The sequence below is a fragment of the Enoplosus armatus genome, chromosome 2 (genome assembly GCF_043641665.1).
Source record: "Enoplosus armatus isolate fEnoArm2 chromosome 2, fEnoArm2.hap1, whole genome shotgun sequence".
In the NCBI taxonomy this organism is placed as follows: domain Eukaryota; kingdom Metazoa; phylum Chordata; class Actinopteri; order Centrarchiformes; family Enoplosidae; genus Enoplosus; species Enoplosus armatus.
The window spans coordinates 10,996,801-11,016,476 of record NC_092181.1 but is presented as its reverse complement, the minus strand read 5'-3'; the positions used below and the strand labels follow the sequence as shown (position 1 = coordinate 11,016,476).

The following is a 19,676-nucleotide window of genomic DNA, read 5'->3' as shown; positions in this document are numbered from 1 at the left end:
GCTTGATGAAAGTGGATGTGTAAAAAAGGTTTTGAAGTTTTCCAGAAAAGCATGGTATTCTAGACCAGCATTATATCATCATGCATTGCTAAATTGAAAAATAACATTTTGGTTTGCTGACTAATAGACTTAATATCACAACTGCAGTTCAATTTGATTCAGGTTGGCTTTCTGGTTTGACTATTTGAGACGTACATTTTAAGCTTCATGGTACAGGCAATTAAGCTTTTATGTCCACTTCAATGTATTCTCTGAAACTGAATAAATATAACAAAAATAGTACCTCTCAAATCAGCCTCTTAAATGCTAGTAAAACAAGTCACTAATGTTATTGCTTCTACTTAAGGCCAAATGTAACACAATCGTAATGAGATTTCCTATAAGTAATTCCTATAGGTGAGCTTCACATGGGGGTAACTTTTGAGTCTCATGTTAGCACTTCAAAGTATTTAAATAAGCCTAGATATTAGTTATTAAAGCAAGAGTTGGTATTTTGAATCCCTATTAGTTTTTTTTTGTCAACAATAGGGATTTTCAATTCCTGTTCAGAGCCTTGGCATTCTGCCGGAGGCTTTGAACTGTCATGGAAATACTGTCATCCACTTGAAGCTAAGCCCATCAAAGACACTGGCGCAACACAACAAATGGACACGCTTTTTTCAATGCATTTTGATTTCAGACAATTATGATAATGTTGTTAATGGTTTGACATGGGGGCTGTATCAAAAACACGGGAGGTAATTCATTTGGCATTGCTGACACTTTGGGAGCAAAATCAAGTAGCATCCATGGTTTAGTTGGCCAGAACATGTCAGCAAACAGTCAGGGGTCAGACACAGCCAATGACCACAACCAAGAGAGTCTGCAGAGGAACCAATCAAAGGCTAGGACTGTCAGTGAATCATGCATCATGGGTGTCAGATGTAGCTCTTGGTTGGTCTCCTAATTAACTTCATGGGTTTCCTCTTCAATTATGATTATTAAGACAGTGGGTATTCCAATTTATGGTGATCAGGCAAAATATACAGTGCTGATCAGTTCTGGATAATCATTCTGCATTTGACTTCAGTCAAGCAAACTCAACTGAATAATCTAAATTAAATTTCATTATAATCAAATCCCTGAATTATCTCTACCAAACTGGAGTCTACAGCCTAACAAGCACACAGGATTTGAAAGTTGAAATGCTTAAGTATAGAATCTATTTCACACATATATTAATAAAACTTGTTAAAATCAAACTGATTGGTTGAGGCCCAAACATTTAATTATTCACTCAGATTTTACTCAAAAGTAGTTACTTGAGTTCTGCAGTGTTCACTTGTGTGCTCTGAAAAGTATGACATTTCCATAACAGCTAACAGCTAATTTCATTATTTAACACACAGTTGCTGCAGTGGGGGTGCATTTTGGATTAGGCAATCGTCATTATTTTCAGATTGTCCTATTGTCATTGTTTTAGATAGCAAATACTGGCACTACCGCAGCTCAGCTGTCATTTAGAGAGACGCATCTGTGGTGCATTACACACACACATACAGGCACAGAGCAAGAGCAATAGAGACCAACTACAATGTAGCCTGAAGACAGCAGTGTGCTCTCAGGTGGATTAAACTGAAAAATCAGATATCTTATTTCATATCTACCTTTTCAATGTGTGATAAACAGGAGGTATAACTAGTGTATATGGCAGCGGATGAAGTAACATCATAATAAAGCAAGTGTTTGGTTGATTTTATAATCAGAATTTGAATATTGAGTAATATTCATTTCATAGTCCAAAGAGTGAAGCTTTTGTTTATTTCAGATTAGATATAGTGCAGGAGTTGCCATCAATTAATTAAACTAAATCAATATGTGGGAGCAGCTCACGCTGATCAACGTCGCTGAACTAAATTAAGATATTGGTGTTATCTAGTTATAGCAATTCTACCAATTGTTTTACAATGTAGGATGCTTGTAATTGCATTTTTTTTTATCAATTATGAGTTTTATATTCATGCTTTTTTTATTTATTTATTTATTTTTATTTAACATTTACTTTCAAGTAGACGTCATGACTGCCGTCACAACATTCAGCCGAAAAACTTCTAAGACTAATTGACTGGTTCATAGTTTATATGCAAACACCATCAGGTGTGACAAAGCAGAACAGTAAAACCAATTTTAACTTCCATTCTATAATCATTAAACTCACACTTCTACAACTACATCAAACTACCATGGCAGGTTTCTTTTCTCCAATATTTGCAATATGCTTCTAACCCATACCTCAGCGTTGTTGTAGTAGGCAGTGCTGTTCTTCTCCTGGACATCTTCTCCTCTGGCTGTGAAGAAGGTCAGAGGGTAGAAGTCCTTGTGGGAGGGCTGCTTCCCACTTGCCATTAACTTGCCATCATAAAATAATTCTGATGTGTAGCTGTAGGAAGAGGAGAAGGAGAATGGGTAAGAGAAAGGGAAGCAAAGCAAAACGAGGGGAATGTGAGAATGCAGTATGTTTGTGGAAGGATATTTATCAGCCATTACTGATAATTTAAGCCAAAGAAAACTGCTAAAGTTTTAGGGCTGTGCAACCTGGCATGTTTTTAATTTGGGGAAAATTTGGAATCTTGACCAAAATTTGTGAAAAAGTACAATTCTGTAGGTATAAACAGCACGTGTTAACAAAGTATGAGTTTATAATGACCGATCTGTCAAAAGACCTGTGGGTTTAAAGCGATAATGTGCTGTGTCCAATGAAAACATAAACATGTTTAATGTCAGAATGATTACGGACACTTCGTGTATGTTACCAGTAAGCATGATAACTTAAAATTCAAATGGATCTTCTAAAAGTATAAAACCTGAAAACTTCCACATGCTGCTGCAGGTGTGTTTTTGTGTGTGTTTTTGTGTGTGTGTGTGTGTGTGTGTGCGTGTATTCTTCTTTTGCTGCACCACAATGCAATGAGACCCAGCAACGCACTGCATTGACTAGTCAAATGCAATAGGCGAACTGAACAGCCTGCACATGTGAAAACGTATAAATGTTTCTTTGTGTCTGCTAAGCATTCAAAGTGGAGTTCCTGGTTCATATTTAATCTATACCAAAACCCATCCAGCCCCTTGTGTTGTATTGTCACTGAGCTATTGTCAGCTCAAACACTGCCTTAATGCCTCCACTTTCCTCTCTGGACAACCCGAGTCTGGCCCCTTTCCTCCTGACCCCTCCCTCCCACCCCCTCTTCTCTAGCTTATCACATCTTTCCTCCATCTTTTCAGACTCTCGTCCAGCAGCTTCGACACAAGGCAGTGTTGAGGGCTCACACCTACTTGATGATAGCTTCATGGGAGCGGTAGTTCTCGCACAGCAGGATGCGACAGGGGTATTCAGGAGGGTAGTGCTCATACAGTCGGTCCAGCAGTGACACATGCAGGTTACGCTCCCGCGCAAACTCGCTGTACACGAATGGACTGAGCTGCAAATCGAGAGACACAAAATAAAAAGAGAACGAGGCGGGGAGGGAGAGATGAAAAGCAAAGTTAGTTTCAAAGCATGATAAAGGTAATTTACCATTCTCTCACATCATTGCTTTTCCTTTCTATTCAACTATGAATTTCATTTTGGTCTGTATCTGTTCCAAGTAACACAGCTGTTTCAAACCATGTACATGGCAAATGAAGGGCATGTTTTTCATTTTCCAACAAACACTGCATCAGATGACGACCTCATTGATTACTTTTTTCACCTCTGGTTGAAGCTATGCTAATCACATGAAATCACATGTAGTGGCTGAAATTAAAAAAGGTTATTTGGTCTCATTCAAAAAGGGCTATTAGTTAGGTATGATACTGCAAATGTTATCAAATTTGGCCTGGTAGCATTTTTCTTCCTCTGCTGTGAGAACTGGTCTTGTTTTGAGGAACTTGAGATGAGCGAGTGACTTGCAAGCTCTTCCATCTGGTGTGTATGCCATTAAACAAACAGAGCTTGAGTCGCAGTGATTATAGTGGAATTTACTCACAGTGATTTGACAGCAGTTTGAGAACAAGCCAAATTCAATTTAGTTTGGTGTACATATGCAGTAGCCAGTCTTAGTTACAGATTGGCTCCAATATGGCACTGCTGGCAAGCCAAGGCAGAATAGCATTAGATTGTTTGATACCAAACCGCAGGGAGCATTTGAGTCCTCTCATCTTGCAAGCAATAAACCAAGTAAGTGAATAAATCAAAAATAAGTCAGTAACTCATCCAGTAACAGTCTAAACAGTTTCAATGTGTATTTTCTTCTGGTCCGTCAGTAGTGAGCAAGATTTATGACTATCATCCTGATGTGCTTTGACTCGTTGAGGTTACATATTTGCAAAACTGCACACAAACACACACCAACTCATTTACCTTTTCCCTTCTGACCACTGCCATGTACAAGACAGCAATTTATCTTTAGTTTGAATCTTAATTTAAGCCCGACAGTGGGAGAGGGTCAGCTAGTTTTAATGAGGCCCCACGCAGTAAATAAGAAAGCAAACAATCAATAGAGGGCTCAGCCTTCATTGACTATTCAGCTGGCTCTTCCACTGCTGAATGGAGGAGGTAAGCTGTTGTAGTGAGAGCAGACGAGAGGGAGAGTGAGGAGCCAGAGGAATATAAAGGACAACATCTTTCCTTGGACCACATTCCTTCCTTGGAGTGACTAAGCTGTTATATATGATAGAAGGGTGGAAGGAGAAAAGTGTGAGACAAAGTGACAGAGAAAGACAGACAGATGGATACACAGGTGGACATTGTGTTCTAAATCCGTTTTTACTTTGCTCCAAGAAATAGCAGCGAGATAGATCAAGTAATTAAAGCAACCATTGCATGGTAAACTCCTGCCTCGCCGTCAGCCACTGCCTACTGGTAATCCTGTGCACTGTCTAAAACCAGGACAGGAGGAAATAGGGTATTAATTCCTTTTGTTGGCTTAGAAAGCTTGACTGATGCGAATTTATATTTTCTGTTATCTGTGGCTAAAGTGATCTCCACAACCACAACTCTACAGTGGCTGCTGTCTGTTCTTTTGTATTTGACGTAGGTAAGAGTGGAGTCTAATCCACAGGAAAGTGCAAAGGGAGTTATTACTTCTACTTGATGTCACAGCTACTATCTGCAGCTGTGTTGCCACCTTCCAAGTAGTCTTCATCTATTTTTCAATATAAAGAAAAGTCTTCAAACATCTGAGAGAATAAACCCAAAATGTGAATTTACATTATTTGGTAATTCACGAGGAAGTAAAGAAATGCTGAGGGTTTTTTTTCTAGTGCAGAAATGTGCAGCTTCAACAAAGTCAAAATTGAATCAAATTAGACATTTTTGAACTGCCCTTGTTGACTCTCTGTACTTACCTGCATGTGGTCTCCAGCCAGCACGATACGGGTGGTCTTGCTAGCTAGAGCAAAAGGCATGATGGTTTCACACTCCATGGCCTGGGCCGCTTCATCCAATAGGATATGAGTGAACAACCCTGCCAAAACAGATAGGACACCAACATCAGTTTACTTAATAGTACTTTAAAGGACATATATGCTCAATATATACAGTTGTACTGCCCCATAAATCCACACTTGACTCACACTTGAATCCGCTGTTGACAACAGAAATGGGCCCCTTTTTGTTCCCTTTCAAACATTCATGTTATCAGAGACACCGAGTTACCTCTGTAAACTAAACTTTTTTATTTTTTTTAATCAAAGTTTACTGAAGAATATTACAAATACGCACCAAAAACACGCAAAAAATAGTTTAAGAAGCTACGTAAATGGATCCTGGGCAGAAACCAAAAAAGCCGAACTAGCACTCACATCTGGAACATAGAGCTATTCATAGCCCACATATAGTGTTTCTTAATCTATAACAATTCTTTTTTTTGATATTGATGCTTGAAACCAGTGGCTCTCTTTCTAGCAACATTAGCTATTTAATAAGGACACACACTGTAGGTATCTCCTTATGTTACATCATCATAGCTTTAGTGTTAGAGACTACAGCACAAACCTCACAGATCATTTGTCAAGATACTGCTTAGCTGTAATGTATGCAGTGCACATTATGGTTATGATTTTGAAAGAAATTCTTTGGAAATTCATATAACAACACAATGCTATGTTGAGTGTCAAAATGAATCACAATCAAATCAGCGCTCTGTGAATCTGGTTGAATCAGATGATTCTGACAGATACCCAGAACTAGTAATGTCACCATTTTTACCATTGTTACATTGGCACATTAATGAACAATAATTTTGTTTGCTAGGAGCAACAAAACCCTGTAACTGTCACTAATGTGCCATCCTGAGTCACTTTTTCCTCTCCTTCTTTCAACCATCCCTGCAAACCAAAGGCAGGGTTTTGTGGACGTTTTGAAAGGGACTGAACAGTAGCCTAACCCTGATTTAAAAAGCTCAAACGGTGCTCGGCAGTATGAGCGGAGGGGATGAAACGGCATGGCAAATGAGTGCTGGAGCAGGGAGCGGGGAAGAGAGAGGCTGAATAACAACCAGCAAACAGCCTCTGAAGCCCAAACACCATTTCCACAGGAAAGTATATGCAGATATGAAATGTGACGGTTGAAAATAACAAAATAAACTCAGAGTCTGTCAAAAAGTAAACAAACAACAGAAACGTGGGCTGGCAGGAAAAGAAGTGGAGCAGTTTGATTTGAAGCAACATTCACTCCTTAGTATCTGCCTTTCAACAAATGCCTGCAAAACACATTGACCCAACTATAAAGCCTCAAAGCAGTGTTCTCTCTGAACTGTGTGTGCGCACCTCATTGAAAGATATGCTACAGCTGTTCCCTCACTGTAGTGCTGATAAAAAGGCATAAACTTTGTTACAATGGCCCGTGTTTCTGCGTACATATTTGCAGAATGTGTATAATTGAGTTTATCTATTAGATGTTATGAGGTGAGAAATGTCCCCTCAGAGTTGTAAAGTGATGTACCAAACAAAAGCAAACAAACGCATACTCAAAAGGAGATGCACAGACGGAAAGAGTTATTCTTAAAATAGACTAAATATGGAATAAAGCATTGTTAGATTCCTTCCTTTTCCATTATGCTATTATCTCTTAACAGTAGGATTTGTTAGGTGGTAAAGAAAGATTGCTAGATGTCACAGAGGTCACACTTATTCCAAAGGCGGGGTGTAACATGCATAAAATTATGTACATGAGTAATCTCTGTATAATAGGCATATACTTAAAATCATGCACTTGAGTAACCACTAAATGGTCTATATATAGGATGAATTAACATCCAAGCTGCACAGCATTTCACTGTGTTGAGAAAAATGAAATGTTGGTAGTTTTCCATCACTCCATGGAATATTACTTGCTCAACAATGCAGCAGAAGAGACTTGAAGTCATGCAGATGTGCTATGCCTTCATAGCTAATTAATGAAGCCAGGCACTTTTGTTGACCCCTCCTATGAATTGTAGTCAACAGGAGCGCTACTGCATCCTGCCCACTTGCTCTTTTACGTCGATGCACATGAATACGTTACGACCAAATAACGCTCAGAAATGATGTACATAGGCCATTACAAATGGGAATGTTCCCAGGTAGGGAAGTAAAGGTAAGGAGGGAGGCAAGAAAGGGCAAATATGATCTTTATGAGCACCAAGCAGACAAAGGGGCAGTCATGAAATAACATGGGGCTTAATGTTTAACCTGGGACATAGGTTCCCCAAGGCGGACAGCTAGCTCTAAATCAGAGGTCCAAATTACATTTCTGTGGGCGCTATCTGTCATTGGGCTAATAATGGTGCTTGAATTTGGAAACCACAGTGGTAAAAGAAAGAAGGCAGGAGGGTTAAGCAGAGGTGAAAGAGATCAGAAGTACAGTGTTGCAGAAGTGATTTGGGGGAAAGATGGCTGTTTAATAATAAATGGCAGCTCCTTCACCTCACACACCCAGTCTCTCACATTCTCCCTTTCACAGCTTCTTTCTACCCTTTTCACACTGTAAAGGTGACTTGGAAAATCTGTGATCTGTGAGTGTGAAAGGGTCTGTGCAGATAACTCTACTCCATAAAACAAGCTTTATAAAGATCAGGTTTGAAACCTTTGTCAAAACTCTGTCAAATTCTCACAAAATGATTTACTAACACTGCTCTGAGCAGTAACAGATTTTTTAACATTGTTCTGTGTTCTGGTACCTGCCACAAAATGTCTGGAGCCAACTTAATTTCAGATAACATTCCCTTATTGACTACAGTATGAGCTTTAGCCTTGAACCTTCATCACCAGGCTGCAAGATCCAGTTGCCCACACACACACACACACACACACACACACACACACACACACACACCTGCTGAAAAAGGAAAATATGGCATCATCCTGTGCACACATCTCTCCTATACCTTCAAATTGGCTTTACAGTGTTTTGTTTCTAGAGTGGCAAATTAAACAAATCTAATTTCCTTGTGCTTAAGAAATAATAATTAAATGTGACATTCAATATAGATGATTGTATTACTGTCCTATGACTGTCCAATTACAGGGATGCAATTGATCCTGAACAGCAGCTGGCGGTATGGTTGACAAACACACAGTGCTACACTGCATGTTACCCCAGGGAAACATCATCTTTTAAAAAAAATGCTCATGTGTCCGCGACAGCTGACGTTCATTCATGAATAGAGAGCTTGGCTCTTCTGTGCTTTCGTCAGTTAAGAAAAAGGCAGAAAATAGAGACTGCGCCTATACTGTATGACAGTTTTGGAGTTGATGTGTAAACATCATGGACTGAATGTGAGGTTGTTGGAGATTTGTTATCGCTACTTAGTAGACTCGCTGGCTCCCAATTGCCTCGTTTCCTGCCGATTTTCATCACTGTCGAACACCAGGAGAGCTGGAGAGATGAAATGTGGGGAGGAGGGCTAATGATGTAAAATACATTAGAAATAGGCAGATGGTGTTCCCAAGCAACACACAAAGCCCCCTCTGCTGACACATTAGAGTCGGTTATTAGCCTGCAACGACAAACTGGTTTGTCTTTTACACAACTTAAATGAGTTCCATCCCTCTCTAAATGGTGGGTTCCTGCCAACGCCAGATATCAGAGTCACTGGGGATGGCCACAGAGCCAGAGACTGAATGCACTGATACACTGATACACTGATACACTGCATACAGTAATATTTTGAAGACAATGTGTGTAAATTTACATTTTTATATCGAGAAAAAACAATGTATTCCAGTGCAATACCATAAGCCTATAATAAATACTACCTTATCTAAATTGTTCACCTTTTGTTGAGACCATTTCCTTTGTTTATGTGTCGACTCAAGTGTATGGTCATTGTGCTGCACTGAAAGATGTTTTTAATATTTTGTCAACCTCATTTACATATACAAATAAGCAGATACAGTATATGAGTTTGTTGTTTCTGTGTCAGAGAGGGGTTGATTTACAGTTAAAAGTGATAAGTAATATTATTACACAGTGTTGTATTGGGCTGTAGAGTAAAAGGTTTTCTGGTCAATGGGGTTTTCTGTGTGTATGTTTGATAAAGTATAGTATAGTAGAGTCTTTTGACAGGCCCTGTTAGCCCGTGCTCATTCTTCAAATGTCCTTTAAACAATGCAAATGGTGTATTTTCAGTTATCCTTCATGAAATGAAGATGATTTAGACTGCTACCACCACAGACATTTACTGTAAAATGTTTAATCCATCTGCCCCTGGTAAACCCTGCCATGCCTAAAACCATTCTAAAGAACTCCATGTATCATCAAGTTTGAATTGGCAATGAAAATGAAAGCTGCTGAGGGCAATGTTTGTCTACCATAACCACCACTAGGCAGCCTTACTAAACCTGAGATGACTAAATATCTTTTCATGTGACTCACCGGGCTCCAAGTCAAGCTGGCAGAGGTATTGGGAGGTGCTGAGGGTGACCACCACCACGCGGTGCCTGAGGATGTCCTCCCTTGTGGGCATCTGGAAAGTGACATGTGTGCTGGAGATGAGACAGTACTGCTGGACCACCGGGTGAACTGTCTTCACCCAGCGGTTCCTGAAGTATACCCTAGAGAGAGAGAGACGAGAGGCGAAACATCAGAAGAGAGATATACAACCCAAGGAGGACAGGAGCAATTACCTCATTGGTCTGATGTTTGTTCCCCTTCGTATCTTGTTTGAGTGTATTAATCTGAATTGTGAATTAAATGAACAGTGGGTACTAGTTTGATTCACATACATTGTGAAACTCATTCAAACGTACTTGCTTGATGAGCCCAGCCTGAACTTGCTTTCTCTACTTTCAGTTCACAAACCCATTTCCTACATATCCCAGAATTACTTATAAAGTGCAAAAAAAGTGCAACAGGACTTGTAGCTCCATGGCATCATGGTCTATCAATAACTCACATCGACATCAGTGCTATGGTCAATACAGCTATGTTCCATTATGAGTACAGATGAAACATATGACAACAAAGAAGTAGGATTGGGGTTGTTTCTCACCTCACTCATTTGACAATTAAAGGAACAACACTTTAGATTAAGCAATGTGACGTTTACCCTCCACGAGAAAACTCCCAAATCACTTAAACTGTTCCATGACTGGCTATAAATCATTTTTAAGACCTATCCAGGCATAAAAATCTTTTCTCTGTTCACTTCACACAAGTATTAAGAATTGAATGTTTTGCAGGGAGAATAAAACATCAAGAAAGTCTCATAAAAAGTTTATAGTGAATAATTGTCCAACTTTTCGAAGGTGCGTTCTTCTTCCTTTAAATTTTGATTGAAGAGAAAAAATACGCAGCTCCTGACATCCTGTGTACACCTCAAGGCTGCAGTAAACTGATCATCACAGCCAGCCAGGAAGGGAAGCCGCCTCCTTGGGATGTCGGTCAGTCCCTTTCCACACTAGGGCCCTAAATATTACACTCATCCCGAAGGAGACTAGGGGAGCTAGGAGAGGAGGTTGCTACAGTTGTTATGGAGGATTTCACTCTGGAATCCATTGAAATCATAGTGCCCACTCATGTGAAACAAGTCATTTCATTGCCCATATGGTATGTAACACACAGCTGTCACGTCAGGCCCTGGCTGGTCGAGGCAGACATTATCTTCATGTCCTTTGTGACCTCTGTGTTAGCTGAAATGTGATTAGAAGTCACCGATGCAGTGTAAGGAAGTCGTGAGTGTGTGTGTTTGTTGCCTCCAGGTGGAGTTCTAAAAGCAGAACAGTTCTTGAGGTCACATCTCAAAAGTCAGTCTGCCTGTCACTACTGTGAGGCAAAAACTGCCCAGCCACCTCTGTATAATATGGATATATTATTCTGACTGCAGGCTGTCCAATAATGGTAATCCAGTTGATGTATAGATGAGTGAGTGCCATACAGATGCTCTCCGGCTAAGATGGTCTCAGCTGACAGACAGGCCACAGCCACTGAATACAAAAAATTCCATTTAACTTAACTGGAGTTTGTATTCAATACCACAAATTCAAGACGCAGGATATCTCTTTTTAATTCAAAGTACGAGCCAAGTACTGATATGAAATATGTTCTCTTTGGCTATATTCAATCAAGCAAACTTTATATACCAGAGAAATTACCAGATAAGGGGCTGTAAGTGGCTCATAGTAGACAAACTACGACTGCTTCAAGGCATGAATGTGTTTAACTCCATGACAAGAGTGTGCTTTTGGGAGCTGTAGACCTAAAATGTGTAACAATGTGATGTGGAGACTAGCTGGTACAATTGGAACATGGCTCATTGTGGGTCAGTCATGTCACGACTGCAGCTACCACCTAAACCTCTCAAAACGTGAATGAACTGCAGCCTGCAAATAGGACACAAATGCAAACAGATTCTATTTATCTTGAAATATACCTTAATAATTGTAATGTTTCCTTTAGGGCACTACTGCATATTTTAACTGCATGCACATACACAGAGCACATAAAGCATGTTTCTGCCGTTAGCCATCACGTCTTCTTTAAGTAAGTGTGCTTTCATACCTGAGAGGTCTGGCATGCGGATTGCCTGCTTCAACGTAAGGATGAAGGTAGTCCTTAATGTAAAGGTCAGCTGCACTGTTGGAGTGGGTGCAGATCAGGACCCTGCAGAGATAAAGGAAACAATGTCAGACACGAAGCATGAGACGCTGTTGCCACAATTCTCAGTTTTGGCTTTATGTGCCATGGTTTTGAGATCTCTATTTGTGGTGAACTGAGCCTTTGACCTGCCTTTATGGGCTGGTTACTTATAATTTGTATGACTGGAATGTAAAATGTTTTTTTAAACGTCAAGCTGTACTTTAGGGGTTTTATTTTTTTGTATCAATTAGTTCTTAAAGAGACAAAGCATGTGAGAGGTAAGGTATATGGTCCCTTACCTCCCATCATCATTAAAATTGAAAGTTGTGCAAAAGTGTCTTTGATAGTTAACCATTTAAATGTTGGTGAAACATCACAACTACAGATATGCAAAGAAAGCTTTGAGAGTTAAACATATACAATAACACATATTGGGTACACCTGACAATGATCTATACATCTCATTGTAACAGTATGATGAGCAGGCACCACTTGTCCAGAGGGGTCACTTCCCCTTGTCTTGGCTTTTAAAATATCTATAATTCATCCTGAAGATAGAATATTAAATGTACTTGAGTGAAGAGTGAAATGAATATTACATTGCTACACAATTTCCAAAGGCCGTTTTTCTTCTTTTACAATACATAGATACAACCTCCTCTTCTTTATTAAAACACAAAATGTTAGCCTCTGTTCAGGGGACACTGTCCATGGTATTGCATTCATTTTTCATAAAGACCAGGGACCCATTTATGTGCTTGTGCTACATCACTTTGCTTCTAACACAAGAAATTGCAGAATTTCCTGTGGCTATCTGCACACAGTGAGGGAGTTAACTAATGATGAAAAATGCCAGTGGAAGAAAATCTTGTTTTAGTGTTACACAACACTGTGTGGCGCACTGAAGTGACATAACTTGATTGATCAGATTATGGTTTGCATGAACATCCATTCCGGCACAGGAAATGCGTTGATAATAACACTAACCATGTGCATCGACCACAAATGACACAAATTCATCCAAACAACCAGCACTCATTGCCCTCAAGAGATGGCACATGCACACTCCTACGTATATACACCCACACACCCACACACACACACCCACACACACACACACACCTTTGACACTTCGCAGCTCAGTATTTTGTTAAACTTTTAATGTCAAACCCAAGGCTGCCACTGCCCTGGAGCTAAAACCGAGGTCACTGCACAGCCCAGCACATCCTGCCACCTCAATCGCGCCCTTTGACTGACCTCCCTTGCCATCTGAAGCTTTTACAACTGATGCCAACTTTATGTAAACACACACCTGTTCACATATACATTTCCCTTTCCTTCCCTAAAAGAAACACTCCATCAAGTACACAAAATAACACGTATTAATTCACAGGGACAGTTATTAGCCTACTAGTTGAAAGAGGGAGGCTTGCGCCATCAAGGTTGTAGATTAATTCCCAAGCTGGTGTAAGCTGGTTAATGTATGGGCTAGAAAAGAACATTTTAGAAAAGAACACTGTGATGCTGTTGAGTTGTACTGCATTATACTAAGAGGGGTTTGTGATATTTTGTCCATCCCATTTTTATCAACAGAGAGTACACTCAATATCACAAACACCTCCCATAATAACGCAATAAAGTTGAATCAACGCCTCTCTGAATAAGTTTCAACAAAAACTGAACATTGTAACCTTCATGAAGGTAGGGTTTATTGCAAGACTGTTGTACTAGACTGCATTACCTTTAGCTAGGTGTACCTACAGCAATAAACTGGCAACTGAGAGTAGATTGGTGAGTAGCAAAAAATGACCACCGTCTTTGTGGGATTTGACAGGTTTGTTGTTCAATACAAAAGACAGAACATTTCCTTCACAGGTACTGAGGCACTTAAACTGACACCCATTAACATGTCAAGACACTCAAAATTTCTTTCCATCTTTATATCCAAAACCTTTTAAACGCTGGAAGGAAAGAGGACAGTGGTCCAAGCTATCAGTGCAGACATTTCATTTCTGAAGAATAAAACAGGTAGGTCGATATACAGCATTTATTTTAAAGTATTGTCACATTTGAATAAAAATAAAGCAGCTAAATTAATATCAACAAATGACGAAGAAAAAAGATAGGAGAAATTAGAGAGAACGGAGGTTTGGGGTTGTAAATTCAGGTAAATGAGATGCAAATTTCCTACAAGTTTCAGACAGAGGTAAAAAGACAATGCAACAAATCTTAAAACAAAACAAAAACAAACAAACAAAGAAACATAAACGGACCTGCTGTGGTCCTGGCGGAGGATGTGTTTGACAGCCTGTGCCAGGGTGAAGGTCTTGCCGGTGCCGTAGGGCCCAATGATGAGGATCGGGGGCAGGGGAATAGAGACGGGGGTGGTGATGGCCAGGATGGCCTCTTTCTGCTTGGCATTCAGACGGGGATCCAGCTGCTCATCCCATTGCCTGAGGGCGGAGGGAGGATGGGGAAATTATTAGAGGAATCATTAGATCAACATACAGAATTAGGCTCTCAAAGTAGCCATTTTCCAGCATTTAGATAAAATATTGCCTTATAAACAGGTAATAGCTTTGAACATGAGCCACATTCTAATTAACTTCAGTGGGGCAGAGATAAAGTGAGGAAGGAAGATTATTGCATAGAATCACAGGAAATGTATGCATACACATAGAGATTCAAAATGACGACTGAGATTGTGTTACCAGGGAGAAGGTGTGGTGGGTGGTGTCTGGGAATAAGATGTGGGTGGATGGAAGAGAAGGAAAAAGCAAAGATATGTAAAAGGTATGGGGTAGAAGGAAGTGTAAGAAGGAAAGGTGGGAGGCTGAAGAGAGAGGAACACAACAGGGGTAGAAAGTGGGTAAGAATTGAGGGAGGTTTAACAAAAATCACAATACTCAGGCAGTCCTTAAGCATACACATTCTGCTCTATAGCCTGATGAGTCAGAAACACATAAATCAGGGCAACTCAGATGAGCCAAACAAGCCATAACAGCTCGTGCATTGAGGGTCTGCCTTACATTTGTGGAAACATTACTTTGTTTTCCATACTATCTGCAATTGTTCTGTCATTGTATTATGCAGTAAACTCCATTGTAGGTTTGACATTTACAGTATTAAATAAGTTAGACATACTGACGTGCGGTCAGAATAATGTGGAAGTTTAAATGCAGATCATTTTTATGTGTTTACATGTAACAAACTCCTACTTTTGTTTTCATTGATAAACATTAATGGCAAAGAAGATACAGAAAGGATCCCAAGGCATTTCCACAAATATGTGCAAGAGGCATGAGCACCTTCCCACCACAAATATGAACAAAAAGGGAACACTGAACGGACAAAAGAAATACTATGAAGAGGAGCAGTCCATATTATCTAATACACAGGGATGTGTGTATGTTGGACAGGAGAGGGGTGCACATGTGATTTCATTCATATACTCATGAAAGTGTGAGTTATTATGTATGTAGCGTTCGTATGTGTCTGTGTTTGTCTCCTAGCATCACTGTCCTCATTATGAAGAGCGCATCCTCTAAAGCTGTGAATACACCAACAGCAATTGATTGAGCTCCAACTGAGACATAGTTGGGGGCTGAGAGATATCTCAGTGTTCAAGTGTGTGTGTATTTGTGTGTGTGTGTGTGTGTGTACGCTTGGTTATAACAGGTGGATGGATAAGGTCAAGGGATACTGTTGATGAAAAACCTCAACTCTTGTATGGTAACTACACTTTCTCCTCAAATGCAATCGAGGGTGAGATAAACAAATCAACCTTCTCTCAAAATAATGTATAAATACTTTACTCAAAATGAATAGACTGCGTTTTGGCATCCAAAATAAGAAAAAAAAAACATTGATTGTTCTGGTAGAGAATCTAACACTAGGTGTTCATCATTTAAAGTAACATTTTCCTTTGGGCTCCACCTTTACCTTAACATGATTAATTAGGAAATCTCAATCACTGACTGGAGTGAGAGGCATAGAAGCTCATCTATTACAATAATGCAACCACATCAATATGATTACTCACTGTTTGACAAGACAATTTTGCCTGTCACTCCTCAACTTTTGATTTGTCACACTGTGCGTGTCAGTTTCCCATCAGGGATCTTGCCCCAAACCAAAATGATTACTACGATGTTAATGTTATAAAACTGCTTCGGCAAAACCTCAAATCATAAAACCAATTTGCGGAATACTTCAGAATACACGGTGGTTTAAGTACTGAAGTGTGTGTTTATAAACATAAAAACAAACAGCTTTACGGCTCCACTACTTGGGGTGTATCCTTCTGTACACTGATGTTAAAACTCAAACAACTAACATAAAGAAACTGTGTACTTAAACTTCAGCTAAATTCACTCCTTGGCCCACATTTAATGAAACACCCTCACTTATCCAAATTCCAATTAAAACAAAAGTCTACATCAATCATATTTTGGAGCCTAGACAAAGCAGCAGCCTTGAAAATCACAAGGGATTACAGTTGGCGCTAGTCAATAAAGATTACTGCCTCGCTCCCCTCACCTGTCCAACTTCAGAGAGCGATATCTAAAGCCGCAAGGAGGAGCCAGCATTTCAGAATGGCCGCCAAGTCAGCAAGGCAAGGGATATTTGGTCAATCCTCAAATTGATGTGGAGTCCCCTCTGTCAGGGTATTTGTCAAGCTAATATGATGTGCAGGTATTAAATTAATTTCTGTGTAATAACTATGTTTAAGATTAGCAGTATTTACTAAGCATGAATGTGTGTACGTACTGTGAGCAAACATCTTCCCTCACTTTTAAAAAATTATAAATGGAAGCTGTACCCTACTAAATATCAGATATTGGCCAGCACTCTTCAATATGAACATTTGATTTTTTTCCCATCATTTTAAGGCAGAAACGTATCCCAGAGTTCCCACTGAATCAATAGAGTGAGACACCATGCCCGAAGGAGGTGAAAACCATTTTCAGAATAAAATATTGATGGCCATCTTCAAAGTAAAAACACATTTCTGAATCAGCCTTCAACAGTGAAATGTGTGCGATTGTGTACATGCTGGAATACACACCTGTTGGGGCTCCAGGGGATGGTGGGGACAAGACCAATGTCAGGGAAAAGGATGGTATTTTCTTTGATGCGATCCAGGGCATAGTGCATCTCACAGAGTGGAAGTCTGTTCAGCTGGAACTGGAGCTCCACCTGACAGAGGCAATACAGATTAAGCAGTCTTATTAAGCAGGCAATCCAACAAACTCGTCTACATCCATCTACAGGCCAAGGATACTAGGTTGTAAAAAATAGAATGTAATTCAATCCAATACAATAACATTGAGCGTTGCATAATACTAAATCAAACAACTACAAGAGCTCAAACTTATTTTCTTAACCAACCAATCAAGACCACAATATTGTCAGCTGCTCTAGAGGTAAATGAAGATGTGATGCATCCCATTTTAACTCATAATCAAGTGCATCTACAAAAATGTAAGAATAAAAATATCCCAGAAATAGTGCCACACTCGGAAAAAAAATAGCAATCATGGTAAAGAGATTATTCCCAGTGAGAAGGACTGGGACACTGGGCAGGACAGTAGCACAATGTTTAGCCATCTTTAGTTAGCACTGGCCTTGCCAGAGCTAAACAGGTTGAACAGTAGTCTATTTTTACCTTGATGTCTTGGGGAACCTTAGTCCATTTACATTTCTGTTTAATCCCTTGGCTTAAACCGGTTTTATGTAATCACTAAGATTTAGTTTTCACTGCTGGGGGGTCACATAATTTACAGAGACAGGCTCCTGTCAGGTGTACTGTTAAGTATGCAATGTTTTTAGGATAGGAGTGTGAAAATCAGAAGGAGAGAGAAATAATAAATGAGTTAAAAAAAGAAGCATGAACCCAGTAAGGAGGAAAGTGGGCAAGAAAGACAAAGCAAGAAAGTGAAATAAACAATGAATACAAGAACGGGAAAGTCTAAGATATGCGAGAGCAGGAAGAGCATGAAACTTCAAGGCTGTGTGGAATATTGCAAGAGCCAATAGAGGAGATAAGGAAATGAAAATGTAGCGCGTAAGCAGGCAGGAGTAGTGTATGCAGAAGAATAAGTAGATTATGCTCCCACAGTGATAGGACGAGGGTTGTTTTGATAACTTAACACAGCGCCGTGCTTCATCTGCCAACGTTCAGGCTGGAGGGGAGAAAAATATCAAGCTGAGGCTGCTGAAGGTAAGTCATTCAATAAAAGGGAGATTTCTCTGAACTAGAGAACCTGAGACAAAACAGTGCAGTCAATGCTCACATAGACGTATTAGCACATACAGGTTTTCCTGGAAAGAAGTCTTCTGTTTTGTAACCTTTTCTTAAAATACTTATCAATGGATGAACCTTTAACACTCCAAGTTTTTTCAAGACCAAAACATCGAAGTGGATAGAATTGTGAGCTGGATGCTGACTATGATCTCTTAGGGTGTACCAAAAATGGCATGTCTTAAGAGATTATTCACCTGCCCTTCCCACTGCTGTCAATCCACCAGTCCTATTTAATACCTGGTGGGGACAGCAGGACAGAGGTGTCTCATGCTTGAGCAAAGAAGTGTCTCCTGGTCCCTTGGTGCAGCCCATACCTGTATTTCTCTGTCAGGAAGTAGCCCCAGCTCCAGACAGCAGTCCTTGCAGATCCTCAGGAAGATGTAGTCCTTGGTCTTCTCCTCGATCACAGCCTCATAAACTCGCTCTTTGACCCCAGGAGGCGGCTGGCTGCTGACCCCCTCACGGCCCAATGGCAGCAGCAGGACTGAATTCACCTTGGTCATCACAAGCCGCCCAGCCAATGTGTCCTGAAGTAGGAAAAACAAATCGTTCAGGAGAGCTACCAAGCTGACAACTTTGGGCTCCAACTGCCAACTACCAATAAGTAGTTATGGTAAAGAGTGAGAAGGCAGAAATCAATGCCACAAGATTATTGCAATTGCCAATGCAACCAATCCAGGTACCTCAGAAAGTGTTTCAGTGAGTTTGAAACGAGCAAAGAGCTGTCCATTCTGGGCGTACTTGGCTCCAACAGAAATGCCGGTCAGCATAAAGCTGGTGACTAGCTGGAGGTTCACCTTGATGTTAAACCTGGGGGGGGACAAACCGGGACATGTGGTTATGCTGTGCAAACTGCAATATGTAAAAAATAATGGCAATCACAATGATGTTTTGTGATGTGTTATTGAAAAAGTAATTCCAGTATGAGAATCACAGAATGTTCTCTTGTGACTGAGGCACCTGTCCATCCTTCCTTTACTGCAGACATATTAACCCTGGAACTGCCTTTTGCCACATATACACACTCCGGACAATATTATACATTTGCTCTCCAGAGAAGCTGTTCTGGACTCTCCATTTATTAACCAAACAGTCAGTGCATCAAAGTAGCAAAAGCTTGTAAATGGATAAGAGGAGCAGGCATTTGAGCATTCTTCGAGCTTTGATTCACTATAGTGGCCTCATAATCACCTGTATACCATTCACTGATATGATACTGAGCAGCACTTGTTCGCAGGTTTGTGCATTCGCCCCCATAAAGACAAAGACATGTACAAGCATTTTTCACAAGTG

General features: G+C 40.1%; 1 protein-coding gene across 1 annotated transcript in view; it reads right to left on the bottom strand.

Moving 5' to 3' along the window:
• The window catches only part of helz (helicase with zinc finger), a 45,852-nt gene that overhangs the window by 13,804 nt on the left and 12,372 nt on the right, over positions 1–19,676 (bottom strand). The window contains exons 12-20 of the mRNA XM_070917123.1: positions 19,067–19,193; positions 18,698–18,910; positions 17,145–17,275; positions 14,350–14,529; positions 11,999–12,100; positions 9,875–10,053; positions 5,365–5,483; positions 3,313–3,458; positions 2,272–2,419 (exon numbers count right to left, since the gene is read on the bottom strand). Of these exons, the coding sequence (XP_070773224.1) occupies positions 2,272–2,419; positions 3,313–3,458; positions 5,365–5,483; positions 9,875–10,053; positions 11,999–12,100; positions 14,350–14,529; positions 17,145–17,275; positions 18,698–18,910; positions 19,067–19,193 (1,345 nt within the window). The remainder of the gene's footprint in view (positions 1–2,271; positions 2,420–3,312; positions 3,459–5,364; positions 5,484–9,874; positions 10,054–11,998; positions 12,101–14,349; positions 14,530–17,144; positions 17,276–18,697; positions 18,911–19,066; positions 19,194–19,676) is intronic.